This window comes from Mustela erminea, chromosome 12, assembly GCF_009829155.1.
Source record: "Mustela erminea isolate mMusErm1 chromosome 12, mMusErm1.Pri, whole genome shotgun sequence".
In the NCBI taxonomy this organism is placed as follows: Eukaryota; Metazoa; Chordata; class Mammalia; order Carnivora; family Mustelidae; genus Mustela; species Mustela erminea.
Window position 1 is genome coordinate 65,972,961 of NC_045625.1, and position 15,929 is coordinate 65,988,889.

General features: G+C 45.9%; 1 protein-coding gene across 1 annotated transcript; it reads left to right on the top strand.

The window, feature by feature from the left end:
* Positions 1-12,575: 12,575 nt before the first annotated feature.
* On the top strand, positions 12,576-15,471 carry GAS1 (growth arrest specific 1). Its single transcript, XM_032307797.1, has one exon. The coding sequence runs from the start codon at positions 13,121-13,123 to the stop codon at positions 14,165-14,167; it is 1,047 nt and encodes a 348-aa protein (XP_032163688.1). The 5' UTR covers positions 12,576-13,120; the 3' UTR covers positions 14,168-15,471.
* The last annotated feature ends 458 nt before the right edge of the window (positions 15,472-15,929 follow it).

The window sequence follows — 15,929 nt, forward strand, 5'->3', positions numbered from 1 at the left end:
AGCCCAGTGCTTTAAGTTTGAAGTCAGATACAGAGAGGCACCTGGTGTTTTGGAGTGAAAAGTGGTGAGTTAACAGCAGAGTTTATTTCCTCGAAAATATCTTAACAATAACATGACAATTCACCTTTAAGAAAAGTTCAGAATGTACATCTTATATCAACCATTCATTGGTCACTCAGATAATTCCGAGATTTTTTTTTTTCTGCCCTGCCTCGAGGTGGGATGAGGGAGGAGGGAAAGAGAAGTTCCTGAGATTTTAAAAGGACTTGGGGAGGACTCTTCAGAATTCATTGCTTTTGCCATTTTAGGAAGAAGTCTTTCCCCTTACAAAAGATATTCTTTAGCACCCTTTTGGACAACGACTGATCCAGTGGAGGAAAGCAGTCACAAAAGGCGAACAAATCTTTAAGCAATCACGTTAGTACTGTGACGGGTGTTAAGAAAGCAAGGTGGGGGGACGCCTGGGTGGCTCAGTTGGTTAAGCAGCTGCCTTCGGCTCAGGTCATGATCCCGGCGTGCTGGGATCGAGTCCCACATCCGGCTCCTTGCTCGGCAGGGAACCTGCTTCTCCCTCTGCCTCTGCCTGCCATTCTGTCTGCCTGTGCTCGCTCTCTCCCCCTCTCTCTCTCTGATAAATAAATAAAATCTTTAAAAAAAAAAAAAAAAAAAAAAGCAAGGTGGGGGAGGGGGGTGATGGTCTAGCTTGACCACCTTGAGAGATTGCTTTCTGGGTGTTCTCACTTATTGGAGGGGGGTGATATTGGATTACTTAGCTCTTTTGAATTTAAATGTCTTCAATCTTTACCTTATTAATTTTCTGAAAACTTAATAATGTGTGTCTTACACATAATAAGAGAAATTAAAATGAAAGCTGAATGAGATATAATTTTCACCTATCAGATTGGCAAAGATCCAAAAGTTCAGTAACATGGTGTGTCGGTGATAATGTAAGAAAACTGACACTCATTCACTGGTACAGCACTGAGAATGAGTATTTGATCCATGATGATTTAGAAGGAACCTCCTCTTTGACTCCATCATGCCACTCCTAAAAATGTATCCTCTAGCTGAATGAAAGTACTGATAAGATGACAAATGTGCAAGGTTATTCATGGCCACATTGAAATAATAAAGGACTACAATTTGAATGTTTCTAAATAAGGAACATAAATAATGTATGGGGAGAAAAATAACCCCCAAGTGGAATACTATATAGTCATCAAAAAAGATAAGCAAGTACTATGTCAGCACTTTAGGAAGTGATATGGAACAGTGTCTAAAATATATTTTTTAAAAAACAAGGTAAAGATCATTGTTTAAAAATATATTTACATACATACTCAATATTTCTGAGAATGCATACAAGAAATTGATAATGGTGATAGAGGGAAGCAGGTACACAGATGCAAAGATGAGCAGAGGCTTTCTGGATGCTATGTGCTTTTTAAAACCTTGTATGTTTTATACTATATGCATATATTATCTATCAAAAAGGGGTTTTTTTTAAATTTTAAGTAAAAAAGACTAGAAAGCAAACCAAAAATAAATTAATTAAAAAACGAAAGGAAATTTGATAATTAAATATGTGTCTATGGGGCACCTGGGTGGCTCAGTGGGTTAAGTTCCTGCCTTTGGCTCAGGTCATGATCCCAGGGTCCTGGGATGGAGTCCTGTGGCTGGGCCGGGTGGGGGTGGGGGGTCATTGCTCTGAGGAGCCTGCTTCTCCATCTCCCTCTGACTACTGCACCCCCTCCTGTGCTCTCTCTCTCTCTGTGTCAAATAAATAAATAAAATCTTAAAAAAAAAAAATGCATGCCCATGCATGAAGCAAAGGCATCGAGTATTAAGCCACCTATCACAAAGTGCCCTAATCAGAAGAACATTGGAAAAGAGTGCTGACCCGGGCAAGAACTCAAAGAATATTTCTGGGATGGATAACTGGATTATGGGGATGATTATGATGATGTAAATTGTTAATCATTTGGGGAGATGTGTGCAACTTTTGGATTCAAATTGCACGTATGGCCTCACTTTATTTTTTCATGGACCAAAAGAAAAAAAAATACCGAATGTGGAAGCTTTGAGTATTGAAGCTATCAACGAAAGGATTTGCTTTCAGATGCCTTCTAGGTTAAAGCAGAGTGCTTTGGGTGGAGGGGGTGGGTTTCAAGGCAGTGAAACTACTCTGTGTGACACCGTCATTATAAATGCTTGGTAAATAAATTACACAGTGGAATAAATTTACATGGTAAAATAAATAAATAAATAAAGGCACTTATCAAAACCCCCAGAATGTACAACACAAAGAGTGAACCATAATGTAAACTAAGGGCTTTAGTTAGCAATAATGTAACAACACTGGTTTATCAACTGTAACAAATGTACTATGACAATAAAAGATATAAAAAATAAGGCAAACTGAACCTAAGGAAGGTGGAAAGAGAAATATGTGGAAACTCTGTACTTTCTAATCAATTTTTCTGTGAACCTAAAAGTGTTTTTTTTAATTTTTTAAAAAATATTTTATTTATTTATTTGACAGAGAGATGGCAAGTAGGCAGAGAGGCAGGGAGAGAGAAGGGGGGAGGAAGCAGGCCCCCAACTGAGCAGAAAGCCCGACGAGGGACTTGATCCCAGGACCCTGGGATCATGACCTGAGCCAAAGGCAGAGGCTTGACCCACTGAGCCACCCAGATGCCCCCTAAAAGTGTTTTAGAAAAAATAAAGTTTATTAATAACAGAAGAGGAGGAAAGAAAGGAGAAAAAGAGAGAGAGAGAGAGAGAGGGAGGGAGGAAGGACAGAGTCAGAAGATTTTTAAGGGACACCTGGGTGGCTCAAATGGTTGAGCCGCTGCCTTCGGCTCCAGTCATGATCCCAGGGTCCTGGGATTGAGTCCCTCATGGGGCTCCTTGCTCAATGGGGAGCTTGCTTCTCCCTCTGCCTGCTTTGCCTGCCATTCCCCCTGCTTGTGCTCTCTCTTTCTCTGACAAATAAATAAAAGAAAAAAAAAAGACTTTTTAAAAGGCTTCAGCCTTCTGGCACAAACAGCAGGCACTCAAATATCTGTTGGCTTCAACTGAATGAAATTCAGTGTGAAATGTGCAGGTGAATGTGAAAGCATATTCAAAATGAACGAAGAGTGTGAACTCATTAGTGGTGTGTTTGGTAAAGTCCTGGGATACACATTTCATTAAAAAGAATTAGATGGCTGTAATCTTGATCAATCATTAAGATTATAGATTTTTTTTCCCTAGACACTTTATGACAATTATATATTTTCAGCAATAAAGATGTAAACATTTCTAATGCCATCCCCCAAAATCACTTGAGAAAAATTAACCACATACTCACAAGTCAGACTAGCTCATTGATAGATATAGGTATTTTTGTCATTGACAGGGTTTTTTTGGGAGGGAACTTATAATATTTATATAGATCCTTACAGGATTTTGAAAAAGCTGATTAAGACCGTTCATAAGTTCTCTTACAAATTATGTTATTTTTTATTTATAGGACAGTTTATCTAGATTTATGAAATAATTATGTAAAAAGTTTCTTCTTGATTACAACAGTGAAAAAAACAGATTTTGAAACAAGGCTTGCCGTGGCTTTGAGACCTTCTATAACACCTATTGTGGAATTGGCCCCAATTATTTTTGAACTTAAGGTGTAATGTGCAAATGTGTACAAGGTGCTATCTTGGAAAAATTACTCTTTGTAGAAAGCTGTACTGCCAGCTGCAAGCCTTGGGGGTGGAGAGGGGGTGTGCCTCAAGTGATCTATATAGAACTTGCCATTTGAGCTTTCCATCTCTGTTTCGTTAATATCTCTTTTTCAGAGAGTGTGAAAGTCAGGTTTCCTGAGAATTGGAGCTCCCACTGATTTGGTGGGATTTCCTCTTGTTATTAGATGTTGAAACACAGCCAGGATCTTGATCTCTGGAGTCCCAAAGCCATGGTGTGGGGCACGTTTTCGGCCCCTTCCAGAACAGCTGCTCAGTCTGCTCTGCTTGTGAGTCAGGAAAGGCGAAGCTGTGCTGTCAGTTTCCATCCTGGATCATTAACAACCCTCTTAGAAGAATCAGAAGTTTGTTTCTTACATGTCTCTTCCTCTTTGCACTTGGTGAATCCTTGAATTCCTGCACCTAACAACTTACATAACTTGAAAGCCAGAGAAAATGACCAGTATCAATATGTAGTACACAGCTTTTTCGATTATCTGCTGTGAAAGACCAGCTTATTGTTTCTATTGCAGAAAGATACTTCTGTAAAACAAAATTTTAAAATGTTACGAGAAAAGAGAAATGATACCTACAAAACAGAAGCCCCCAATTTTTTTTAGATTCAACAGACATAAAACTGGCTCTTCAAGTTGCTGTGAAAGTATCTGAATGGTTACTCCATGTTCCCATGGACCACTGAGGAACAGTCCATGGACCAACACTCCCCTGCAGAACAGGTTGCTGGAGCCTTGGTACACAGGATGTCATCCTTCTGAAGACAGCCTGGGTCTCCCTCCCCTTCCTTCCTCCCTCCCCCTGTTAAGGGATATGGGCACATGAACCAGACTAAATGAGATTCCAAGGCTTTGCCTAAACCATCTTGGGAAAAAAATAATTACTTCTATTGCAACTGCTAGAAAATACGTAGCGTTCACATTTTAGCTAGACTAGTCGGCTCATGTGATATCTCATTGTTTTCTCATTTCCTTCATCTGACTACTAGTTAATTTAAACATCTTTTCACTTGCCTGTTTCCATTTGGATTTATAGCCCTGTCAATTATTTATTTACATCTTCCCTCGTTTTCCCTTAGACTATTTTTTCCATCAAGTTTGTAAGTTTGTTAAGTTCCATCAAGTTTGCTTATTAGAAAAATTAGTCCTTTGTCATTTACCCGATAAATATTCTTGCCAGATCTGTTTGTCTCTTAACTTTGTCTCTGGTATCTTTTCCGTATTTCTTATTTTTTTTTTTTTAAGATTTTATTTATTTATTTGACAGACAGAGATCACAAGTAGGCAGAGAGGCAGGCAGAGAGAGAGAGAGGAGGAAGCAGGCTCTCCGCGGAGCAGACAGTCCGATGCGGGGCTCGATCTCAGGACCCTGGGATCATGACCTGAGCCGAAGGCAGAGGCTTTAACCCACTGAGCCACCCAGGCGCCCCTATTTCTTATTTTTTATGTAGTCTAATGTGCACGTTTTTCTTCCACATCTTCTAATCTCTAATAACTCTTGGTTATTAGAGTTCTTCCTAAATTCCACATTATATAGGCCACAGCTATGATTTTCTTATTTGTTTGCTTTATATGTAAACTTTTTTTCTGGAATTTATTCTTACATTTCCTTCTAAACAGGTGATCAGGTTTACCAGTATATTTATTGAAGTGACTATAGTTTTCCCACTGATTAAAGCATCACCTTTGTGAGGTTAATATGTGACAAAGGTGATTATTTAATTAGTCTTAGTAATTCAGCCAAAGTGGGAATATCATTTTACACTTAAAAAACTTCAGAACTGTATCATATTCTTTATCTTTTCAGAGCCTCCGTTCCCCTTTCCTATAGTATAAGTGACGTGAACTAGTCCTGAGGTGGCCAATTTAGAAAACGAGTTCTGACTTTTCATTCATTCAACCCATCAGATATTTCACTGGCTGCGGTAGGGGATACCTATCAACGGCATAGGGGATATAAAGAGAAGGGAAGAGTCCAGGTAGAGCTCCAAACCAAACAGCTGGATATAATGGAAAGTATGTGCGATTATCTATTGTAACATAATAAGCCCCCTCAAAACTTAGTGGCATAAAGCAACATTCTTTGTTATAGCTCATGGTTCTTTGAGCTGAACTGGGGTCAACTATACTGTTACTGCGTGGGGCGAAACCAGTGCAGGCTCAGGTGAGGGAACTGTCTAGGATACAGAATTTAGGAGGTACTCGGGCTTGAGGTCCCTGCGGCCCCACTGCAGTCAGAGTTGAGTGTTTCCTTAAATGTTATACCACGATGTCTCACTCACTTCACCCCGTTTGACTCTGACCTTGGGTTGGGGTTTCCCTATGTGCTTTTGTCGGGTGGCAGCTGGATCTGGAGTCATAACGGTTCTACCGCGCTGAGGAGACATCCAAGACAGCTTCTCCATTCACGTGCCTCATGTCCTCTTTACTTGCATGGCTAAACAAGCCGCAAGCTGACCAGGCATCTCTTTCTCTCTCCACGTATCCTCCCCGCATGGCCAGATTGGCTTTCCACATCTCCTGGCAAGTCTCAGCTTTCTTACAAGGTGGTCAGATTTCTTAAATGGTGACTGGCTTCTCCAAAGCGAGCATCCAAAGAGGTCTAGGTTGAAGCCACAGAGCTTCTTGTGGCCTAGACTGTAAGCCCCCGAAAGTCAGTCACTATCATTATTTTCATTGTATTCTACTGGTCGAAGTCACTAAGGTCCCCCAAGATTTATGGGGAAGGAAATGAGACTGTCTCTTGATCAGAGTAACATGGATATAAAGGGAAGAAGACAATTGATGGAGATCAATTTTGGAGAATACCTACCACAGAAAGATGGGAAACAAATAGGTCTGGGAGTGGGAAGTCATAAGTGCTCCCCCAATAAGTTGAGTTTACAACACTCTTTGAAAGACCAAGTGAATTATATGCCTAGAAATCAGAAAAAGACTGGGATTGATAATTTCAAATCAAGAGGTTAATTTCGAATCCAGGCACTGGATGAGATCACCTAAGGAGTGAATTTAGAGAGAGAAGAAGCCATCAAGGAGTACAGTGCGCGACAGAAGAGTATGAAGCCAAATAAGGAAGCACTCTATAAAGAGGAGTTGATCAGCCATGTCACAGGAGACTCTGAGGTCAGATAAAATGAGATCGGGGGAAGCAACCATTGGGTAGAGCAAGATTTTGGTCACTAGGGACCTTGATGAGAAAAATGGCATGATAAAACTTGATGATAGTGAATTGAAGAGAGAGTGGGAAAAGCACATAAAAGCAAGTTTTTCAAGGACTTTTCATAGAAATGGGATTCTTAGTGAGTGGGCAGTTGGAGTCTAGGAGGGTTTGTTTTTGTTTTTGTTTTGTTTTGTTTTGCTGTGGTTTTAAGATCAGAGAAAGTATAGCAATTGTAGGTGGCTGGGAATTAATGGCGTGGTAGGGAGGGAGCTGAGGCTGAAGAAGGAGATGTAATTGCAAAGTCTTGAGTAGGTGAGAGGTGACAGGACTGAAACAAGTCAGCTGGGAGGACAGGAGGTGTTGGTCAGTGAAATAATGGTTGAATTAGAAATTCTAAGTTACGTGGAGATTTTCCAGGAGACAATGGGTCTAGGGTAAGATTAAGAGTCGGTGGTTGGAAGTGTGGAAGTCAAGGAACTAAGAGGCCAAGATTGCCATGAATGATAAGGAGTGGTCAGGGGAAAAGCACATGCACCAGACACTGAAACTGTGAGGAAGTACCTGCCTGAGAGAATTAAGCCCGAATGTCCAAAGGCACATGTGGTAGCACTGTACTGTGTCAACAGAGCTGAGAGGGAACTACATTTCCCAGAATTCCCAGCAAAAAACGGTTCCGTGTTAGTAGAGGCCACAAGGCAAATTTTGCATCAGATTTGGAAGGAAGAAGTGAGGTAGCAGCCACATTATTTCTATCCTATGCAAGTGGTAAAGGGTCCCAAGCACTGTGGCAGCTTTCTCCATCATCATGGATCTGAAGTGCCCCTTGGTGGGTATGCACCTGTACCTGGACTTGAATTTGCTCAGCTCTCTCCAGCCCTCCTGCTTTGCTTCTCCTAGTCCCAGACAAAGTGCACATCAGCTCCACAGTGAAGGATGCCAGCTTTTCCTGTGGGTCACCCCATGTGGCATCAAGGTTGGAAGTGATGAGGGAGACACTAGTTCCAGTCCTTCCCCACTGGCTCCAGTTCTCCTCCTGGGTTTCCATTTGTCCCCGCATCCCTCTCAACCGTCCATCTGACCTCAGTGAATTCAGGCTCAACAACGGACATAAAAAGAACAGACTGCACTGTCTTGCGGCCCAGCTCCCACAACTGTGAGTGGTCACCACTCCATAATAAATCCTTCATCTGTCTCATTCCGAGACTTCTCTGGTCAAGCTCTGGCCCATACAGTACCTACTGTATGCAATAGACACCTTCTCTCCTCTGCATACGGAGTGGTACTGGTTATTTACCATCCTTGAGAGGACTAAGGGAAGGGCAACTCAACTCACTTTCTGTCTTCTGTGGTTCCCATGAAAAATCTTGGTTGAAAAGGGCTACAGGTGATGGAAAAGTCAGTAGAGGGCTCTAGGAGGGCCTAACAGAATGCTAGTCAAGGAAGTTAGTGATGTCCCCAGAGAATAGGGAATAGAATGGTCTGGAGGCACAAGAGGCCTATGGGTTCCACTTTAGGGTCTGGTGAGCTGTGGACTGTGGAAGAAAACTCAGGCAGGACTTGTATCTGTAAAGTGGAAGTTGTACCTAAAAGGGCCAGCCAGCTGGGCTCTCCCTTCCCCCGCCACACACACTCCAGCTTTATTGACATACAACTGACATATAACATTGTATACATTTAAAGTATACAATGCGACAATTTGATAAACATATTGTGCAATATGTTAACCACCTTAAGGGAAGTTAACACAAACTTCACTTCATATAATTTTTGGTTGCTATTATTATGGTGAGAAGATAAAAGCTTTACTTTTATAGTAACTTTCAAGTATTTAACATGGTATTATTAACTACAGTCACCGCGCTGGCCATTATATCCCCAGAACTTACTCATCCTATAACTGAGAGTTTACCCTCTTTGACCAACGTCTCCCCATTTCCCCAACCCTCAGTCCTGGCAACCACCATTCTACTGTTCCTATGAATCTGGTTTTTTAAGACTCCACGTACAAGTGACATCATACAGTATTTCTCTTTCTCTGTCTGACTTACTTCACTTGGCATAATGCCTTCAGAGGCTATCCATGTTGACACAAATGGCAAGATCCCCTTCTTTTTGTAGCTGTGTAATATCCCATTATATGTATATATATGTATATATGTGCATATATATATATATAATGGAAAATTATGCAGCTACAAAAACATATATATATATATGTACATCTACATAAACATATATATGTACATATATGTGTGTGTATACATATAAAACCCTCAGAGATAGAGATAGACAGATCGAATATATATACATATATATCTATGTATATATATTATCACATTTTCTTTATCCATCTTTTGTCCAACGATGTCTACTTAGGCCCTTTCCATACCTCGGCTGTTGTGAATAATCCTGCAATGGACAAGGAGTGCAGGTATCTCTTTGAGATACTGATTTTATTTATTTTGGATATATGCCCAGAAGTAAGATTGCTGCATCATAGGGTAATTCTACTTTTAATTTTCTGAGGAACCTCCATATAGTTTTCCACAGTGGTTGCACTTACTTATATTCCCATCATCAGTGCACTAGGGCTCCCTTTTGTCCACATCTTTGCCAGCATGTGTTACCTCTTGTTTTTTTTGATGATAGCCATCCTAACCCGAGTGAGCTGAGATTTCATTGTAGTTTTAATTTGCTTTTCCCTGATCATGAGTGATGTTGACTGCCTTTTCATGTATTTGTTGGCCCTTTGTATATCTTCTTTGGAAAAATGTTGGTTCTAATCATCTATCATTTACATGTATATTTTTTCATATACATGAAATTTGCAAGTATTTTCTTCAATTCCATGGTTTTCAGCTGGGTTTTAGTTAGAGCAAGAACGTGAAGTTCCAGCTCAGAAAGCAGCTTGAGGATACCGGAAATTTTGCTGAAGACAGATTGAGAGCTCCACTGGTAGTGGGATATTTTCACGTGGGGGGTTGCTCATGATGAGAATATGTCAGTTCAAGAGATGTACAAGGTAATATGGGGATTAGTGATGGTGATGAGGGATAGTTTGGAAGTCTGTTGGTTATGACTGAAAACCTTGATGTCAGACACAGTGGTACTCACGGTCTTGGGGGCTTCTAGGAGAGGAGGTTCATTCATTCTCCCAGCTCATCTGAACCTCCTTCTCAGCCTTGGTCTATCAGGCAGCTGGTTGCTCCACACATCTACTAGGGTGTCCCCAGAGCATGCAAAATTCCTGGGACTTCTTTAAATCGCACTGAGAGCTGAATTAAGACCAGGATGGGCAAATTTTACAAACAACAGGAAGCATGTGGATCTCTAGAATGTTGGTTTTTCAAGTTTTATCCCCAGATAAGCAGCAGCAGCAGCAGCATCTCCTAAGAACTTGTTAGAAATGCAGATTCTCAGGCCCCATAATCCCTACTGGATCAGGAACTCCAGGACCAGGCTCAACCTTGTGGGTTTTAACAAGGACAACCCACAAGCCTCATGTTTACTAAGATTTGAGGCCCCCGTTCTAAAGGGACTCAACAAACACTAGTTTAAATATGCAGCCAATGACCTTGTCATTATAAGCCAAAATCACAGAGCATTAAAGATGAAAAGACTAGATTTCAAGTGTCTAATCTGGCCTTGAACCTCACATGGTGCAAGATCCAAGTCTCTGAGAAGGAGTGTGACTTGTCCAAGCCCTCCTGGCAGGACTGAGCCAACCAACTCCCAAGTAACAACATACTCAGAGCCTGGGAAATGGTTGTCTTGATCCGCCACACAGTTGCAGACTTTCTATTTAAAAGCAAAACAAACAAACAAACAAACAAAAAACCAAACCCAAACCAACCAAACACACACACAGACACACACACAGGCAAAAAACCCCTCAGAGATAGAGTTAGATAGATCGATAAATCAATGATAGATACTGTGTTTTCTGTCCTCAAGTCTGAACAACATGGTCTGCCTTACGCCAAACCACTGCTTTTAAAGGTTTATTTATTTATTTTTAATTTTGGGGGTTGCAGAGGTGCAGGTTCCAAAGGCAGACAGCCCCTGAAGAATGCATCAGTCTTCCCAGGAACCGGAGGCTTTTTGGCAGCCTGATTCAATCTTCCTACGCTGAAGTTCTGTTCTGACTTTTGCCATTTCTAATTCCCTGCGCCTCCGGGGAGAGGCGGACAGCCGAACTCTGCGTGCACTGAAGCCCCGGCTCCTTCTGCTTCTGGAAAGGAGATTTAGCCTTAATTTTTGTGACAGATGGAGTTGATAGTCTCTCCACGGAAAGGGGAGGAAAAAAGCGCCAGTTTTTGACAGGCCGCAGAAGCCCGGTGCCTCTGGTGGTCGAAGGCTGCGTTGCGCCACAGTTAAGGTAGTTTGCAAACTTTCGCGCGCGGATGGCTTGGGCGGCTCTAACCCGGGCCGCTTCCCTTAACCGAGGGAGGGATGGAAACACACACTTTTACAGAAACCTTGGTGCGTGCCAATTTATCCCCTTCCTTTATGTTCTGACTGCGGCCATATGGTGCTGCTCAACATTCCTAAAGATTTTTAATACTATAATTATTTTTTCATCGCCGTCCGAGTTAGAGACTTATATTCCAAAGAAATTGATCTGGTTGATTTGGATTTCTGTCTTGCAGTTGACAATGATGCCCCGCTCAAGAACCATACCTGCCTGAGCGGCCAAGTGGGACCATGTGTTGGGATGGGGGCGTTGTAAATATCTCATCTACGTCCCCTAACTGAAGTGTGTGCCTCTTTCTTGTGTGTCTTTGGGCTTTGTTTTGTTTTTCATAAGCTTTAAAGCTCAACTTTAAACTCTCTGATCCCCCCCCCAACACACACACACACACACACACACACACACACACACACAGCCCCAACCGTGATCAGGTCCCAAACATAGGAAACTAGAAAAAACAAACTGAATTGTGAACGCAGTCGAAGGCGCAGATGGGAGTCAAGGAGAATTAATAAAACTACTTAAAAAAAAAAAAAAAGGAAAGTAAAAAAGAACCCAACAAAAAGGCCTGTGGCCGAGCCGGATGCAAACAGCTGCCCCTGAGCCCTGCCCGCTGGTTCTGAGCGCGAGCCGGGCTCCATATCCGAGCCTCCTTAAGAGTAGGAGGAGCGCCCAGGCCTCTGTCAGGCTCCTTAAGCCTTTCCTTTCAAGCCCTGAATGCCTGAATGTGAGCTGCCCACCACCCTCCCCGCCCTCCCCCACTCCGCAACCCCACTCCACTCCAGCGGCTCGTAAAAAAAAAAAAAAAAAAAAAAAAAAGTTTCAACAACAACAGGCAGGACCAATAGCATCTCGAAGAGCCGGGAAAGGGGGCCGAGCAAAGGGCGAAAGAGAGTGGAGAAAGGAGAAAGCGGGCAGGCTCGGAGTGCGCGGGGCCGGGGCTCGGCGAGCTGGAGGAGCGTTGCTAATGTTTTTGTTTGTTTGCTTTTCCATGCATGCATAATGAGGGGGCACCGCGGCACCACGCGGGGGCTCCCGGCCCACTTTTGTATTTAAAGCCTTGCAATCAGCGAGTCCGCAGCCGGGCTCAGCGGATCCGCTCCCCGGGCCCCTTGTCACCCGAGAAGCCGCCGCCGAGTGAAGCCCGGGAGCCGCTCCCCGGCCGCGCCGAGTTTCTTGTTCTCCCCGCGCCGCCCGGAAAGGGCTCCACGGAGCTCAGCGAGGCCGGGGTCGCCGCGGGCGGAGGGGGAGGGGGCGCGGGCGTCCGGGCCCCGGGAAGGCGGGCAGCGCTCCGACGCGAGCCAGGAAGCGGCGCGATGCGAGAGCCCGCGGCGGCGGCGTTGGCGGCGGCGGCGCGGCGCTGAGCCCGGGAGGAAGGAGCCGCCGCGGCCGCACAACGGATCTGCAGGCGCGGAGCAAAATGCACCCGCGGCGCCGCGCGGTCCTGCAGCCCCGCCGCGGCCCCGCGGCCCGCAGCCCCCCGGGGCGGCAGTGAGCGCCTCCCGCCACCGCCCGGGGCCGACCGGAGGGGCTCTCTGCTGTGCATTTCTGGGAAGCCACCGCACCCGAGCGAGCGGGCAGCCCGACCTTCTGCGAGCAGCGCGGCACCAGTGAGCGGCGCGCATGGATTTATGAAAACACTCATGCAAGAAGTTGGCAGGACTGGGGCAAACTTTTCCACCGGCTCCGCGTCCGCCGCTGCCCGCGCCTCGTCTCCTTTCCCCTCCTCGCCCGGCGGCCGCCGCTGCCCGCGATGGTGGCAGGGCTGCTGGGCGGCGGCGGCGGGGCCCGCGCGGGGACCGTGCCGGGCGTCTGGCTGTGCCTGATGGCGTTGCTGCAGCTGCTGAGCTCCGCGCCGCGGGGCTCGGGGCTGGCGCACGGCCGCCGCCTCATCTGCTGGCAGGCGCTGCTGCAGTGCCAGGGGGAGCCGGAGTGCAGCTACGCCTACAACCAGTACGCCGAGGCGTGCGCGCCGGTGCTGGCGCAGCGCGGCGGGGGCGACACGCCGGGGACCGCTGCCGCCGCCGCCGCCGCCTTCCCGGCCTCGGCAGCCTCGTTCTCGTCGCGCTGGCGCTGCCCGAGCCACTGCATCTCGGCGCTCATTCAGCTCAACCACACGCGCCGCGGGCCCGCCCTGGAGGACTGTGACTGCGCGCAGGACGAGAACTGCAAGTCCACCAAGCGCGCCATTGAGCCGTGCCTGCCCCGGACGAGCAGCGGCGGCTCGGGCGGCCCGGGCGCGGGCGGGGTCATGGGCTGCACCGAGGCCCGGAGGCGCTGCGATCGCGACAGCCGCTGCAACCTGGCCCTCAGCCGCTACCTGACCTACTGCGGCAAGCTCTTCAACGGGCTGCGCTGCACCGACGAGTGCCGCACGGTCATCGAGGACATGCTGGCCGTGCCTAAGGCGGCTCTGCTCAACGACTGCGTGTGCGACGGCCTGGAGCGGCCCATCTGCGAGTCGGTCAAGGAGAACATGGCCCGCCTGTGCTTCGGGGCCGAGCTGGGCAACGGCCCAGGCAGCAGCGGTTCGGACGGGGGCCTGGACGACTACTACGACGAGGACTACGACGACGAGCAGCGCGGCGGGGGCGCGGGCGGCGAGCAGCTGCTGGACGACGACGACGGCGTCCCGCACCCGCCGCGCCCGGGCGGCGGCGCTGCAGCGGCGGGCGGCCGCGGGGACCTGCCCTACGGGCCCGGGCGCAGGAGCAGCGGCGGCGGCCGCTCGGCTCCCGGAGGCGCCTGGACCCCGCTGGCCTCCATCTTGCTGCTGCTGCTGCTCCCGCTGCTCTTTTAGCCCTCGCGCCCCCCGCCGTAGGCTGCGGGAGGGCCCGCGCCGAAGCACCTGTGGCTGGGGGACAGTGGGGATGGTTGGGATACTTTCTAAAACGTGTTCCGAGTAGACTCTGCCTAGCGGGTCTCCCCTTCAGGACTCTTGGCACTTCCCCGTGTCCTCTCCCGAACATAACTTCTTGGACATCCTCCCCTGCCCCTATTCCAGGCTCCAGAAACTCTCAGCTCGTCTTCCCTGCAGAAACTGGCCTAGCTAGAGTTTAGGATGCCCGGGATGAAATGGGCGGGGGTACGGAACCATAGCCTTGGACTCGGAAGAGGGGATACCGACCTGTGGGATCCTACCAGTTTCAAGGGAGTAGGCTTGGAGCAGGAGGATGAGAGGGGATTTACATTTGCAAAAGTGGCTGTTTATTAGCATTTTTGCTATGCATGGGGAGGGGTGGGGTGGGCGGCGTGGGGGGAGGGCAGTACCGGTGTCGACTTTTATTGTGGCCAGTGAAGACATTGCAATCGTGAGTAAACAGAAAAGTCCCACTTGCCGATTCTTGTGTTTACTCTTGGTCAGCGCTCGGAATTCTCCGTTTGGGCGGGGGAGGAGGCATGGGAAGGGGTTAATATGCCTGACTTAGTTTTGGATAACTTTGAGCCCTTGACCTTAATTTCATTGCCACCACTCTGATCTCTTAGCCCATTTCTTAGGCTTAAGGGTCAAGAAATGCTGATCTGAAGAGTTGCTAGTGGTGTTGAACAATGCAACTTTTTATGTAAATGAGCTCTGTACTGCCATCTATGAAAGCCTCTTTAAGATGTTTGTCTTCTCATTTCTGTTCTTTACATCAAGAAATTGTATGTACAAATAAATATGCGGAGAAAATATATCGCCTCTGCTTTTATCAGGGTGCTAAACCCTGGTACTTCTATATAAAGTGTATTAAAACTGGGATTTGTTACCAGTTGCTGTACTTTGTGTATAGAATTTTTATAAAGTGTATGCTTCAGAAATAATTTATTTTTAAAAAGAAATTAAAATTTTAAATCTGCAACCACGTTACACCTTTCCTCCCTGAAGTGTATAGAATCTGTTTGTCACCAGGGGATCCAAACCCACAGTCCATTGTGAAGTGTGCTCTATCTAGAACAGTCTTAAAATGTACAGTGTATTTTATAGATTTGAAGTTAACATTGTTATTTTCAAGAGAATTTATGGACATTGTAGAAATGTATAAATGCATTTCCAAACTGCCTTAAACATTGTATTTTTATAGACATCCTTTTAAAAAAAAAAAAGTCTTATGTTTTAAGTAACTATGGCTTTGTGTATTTTTTTGTTATTTGTTTTATTAAAATGTGTACATCAGTAAAGAGTTTTTAAATAATGAATATGGTGTAGTTACTTTCCAGAGTTACATTGTGGTTTACCCAATAATGGGTAAGGAGGGGCATGGAGGGGCCACTGGGAATCTATCAACCATCAACTGAAATTAAAATACAGTACAAGACAAGAAATGAGGGCTATTATTTCTGCCTCTAATTTAATGAACCATTAGACATGTGTAAATGAAGCAGCTAAAAAGACATAACCCACTGGCCTGCACTGGTTTTTACGTTTGTGGAGAGAACTCACAAAATTTGTGTCTTCTTAATAATGGGGGATAACCCAGAGGTCTCTCTCCCCTCCCCCCCCTTTTCCAAGGGGAGCCCCCAAGCCCCTCCTCCAGAAGTGTCCTGTCTGGCTTATAGACATTCTCTTACAATCAAACATG

Bases quoted from the DNA above. Each gene is read 5' to 3' on its own strand.
- GAS1 (XM_032307797.1), top strand. From the start codon at position 13,121: ATGGTGGCAGGGCTGCTGGGCGGCGGCGGCGGGGCCCGCGCGGGGACC.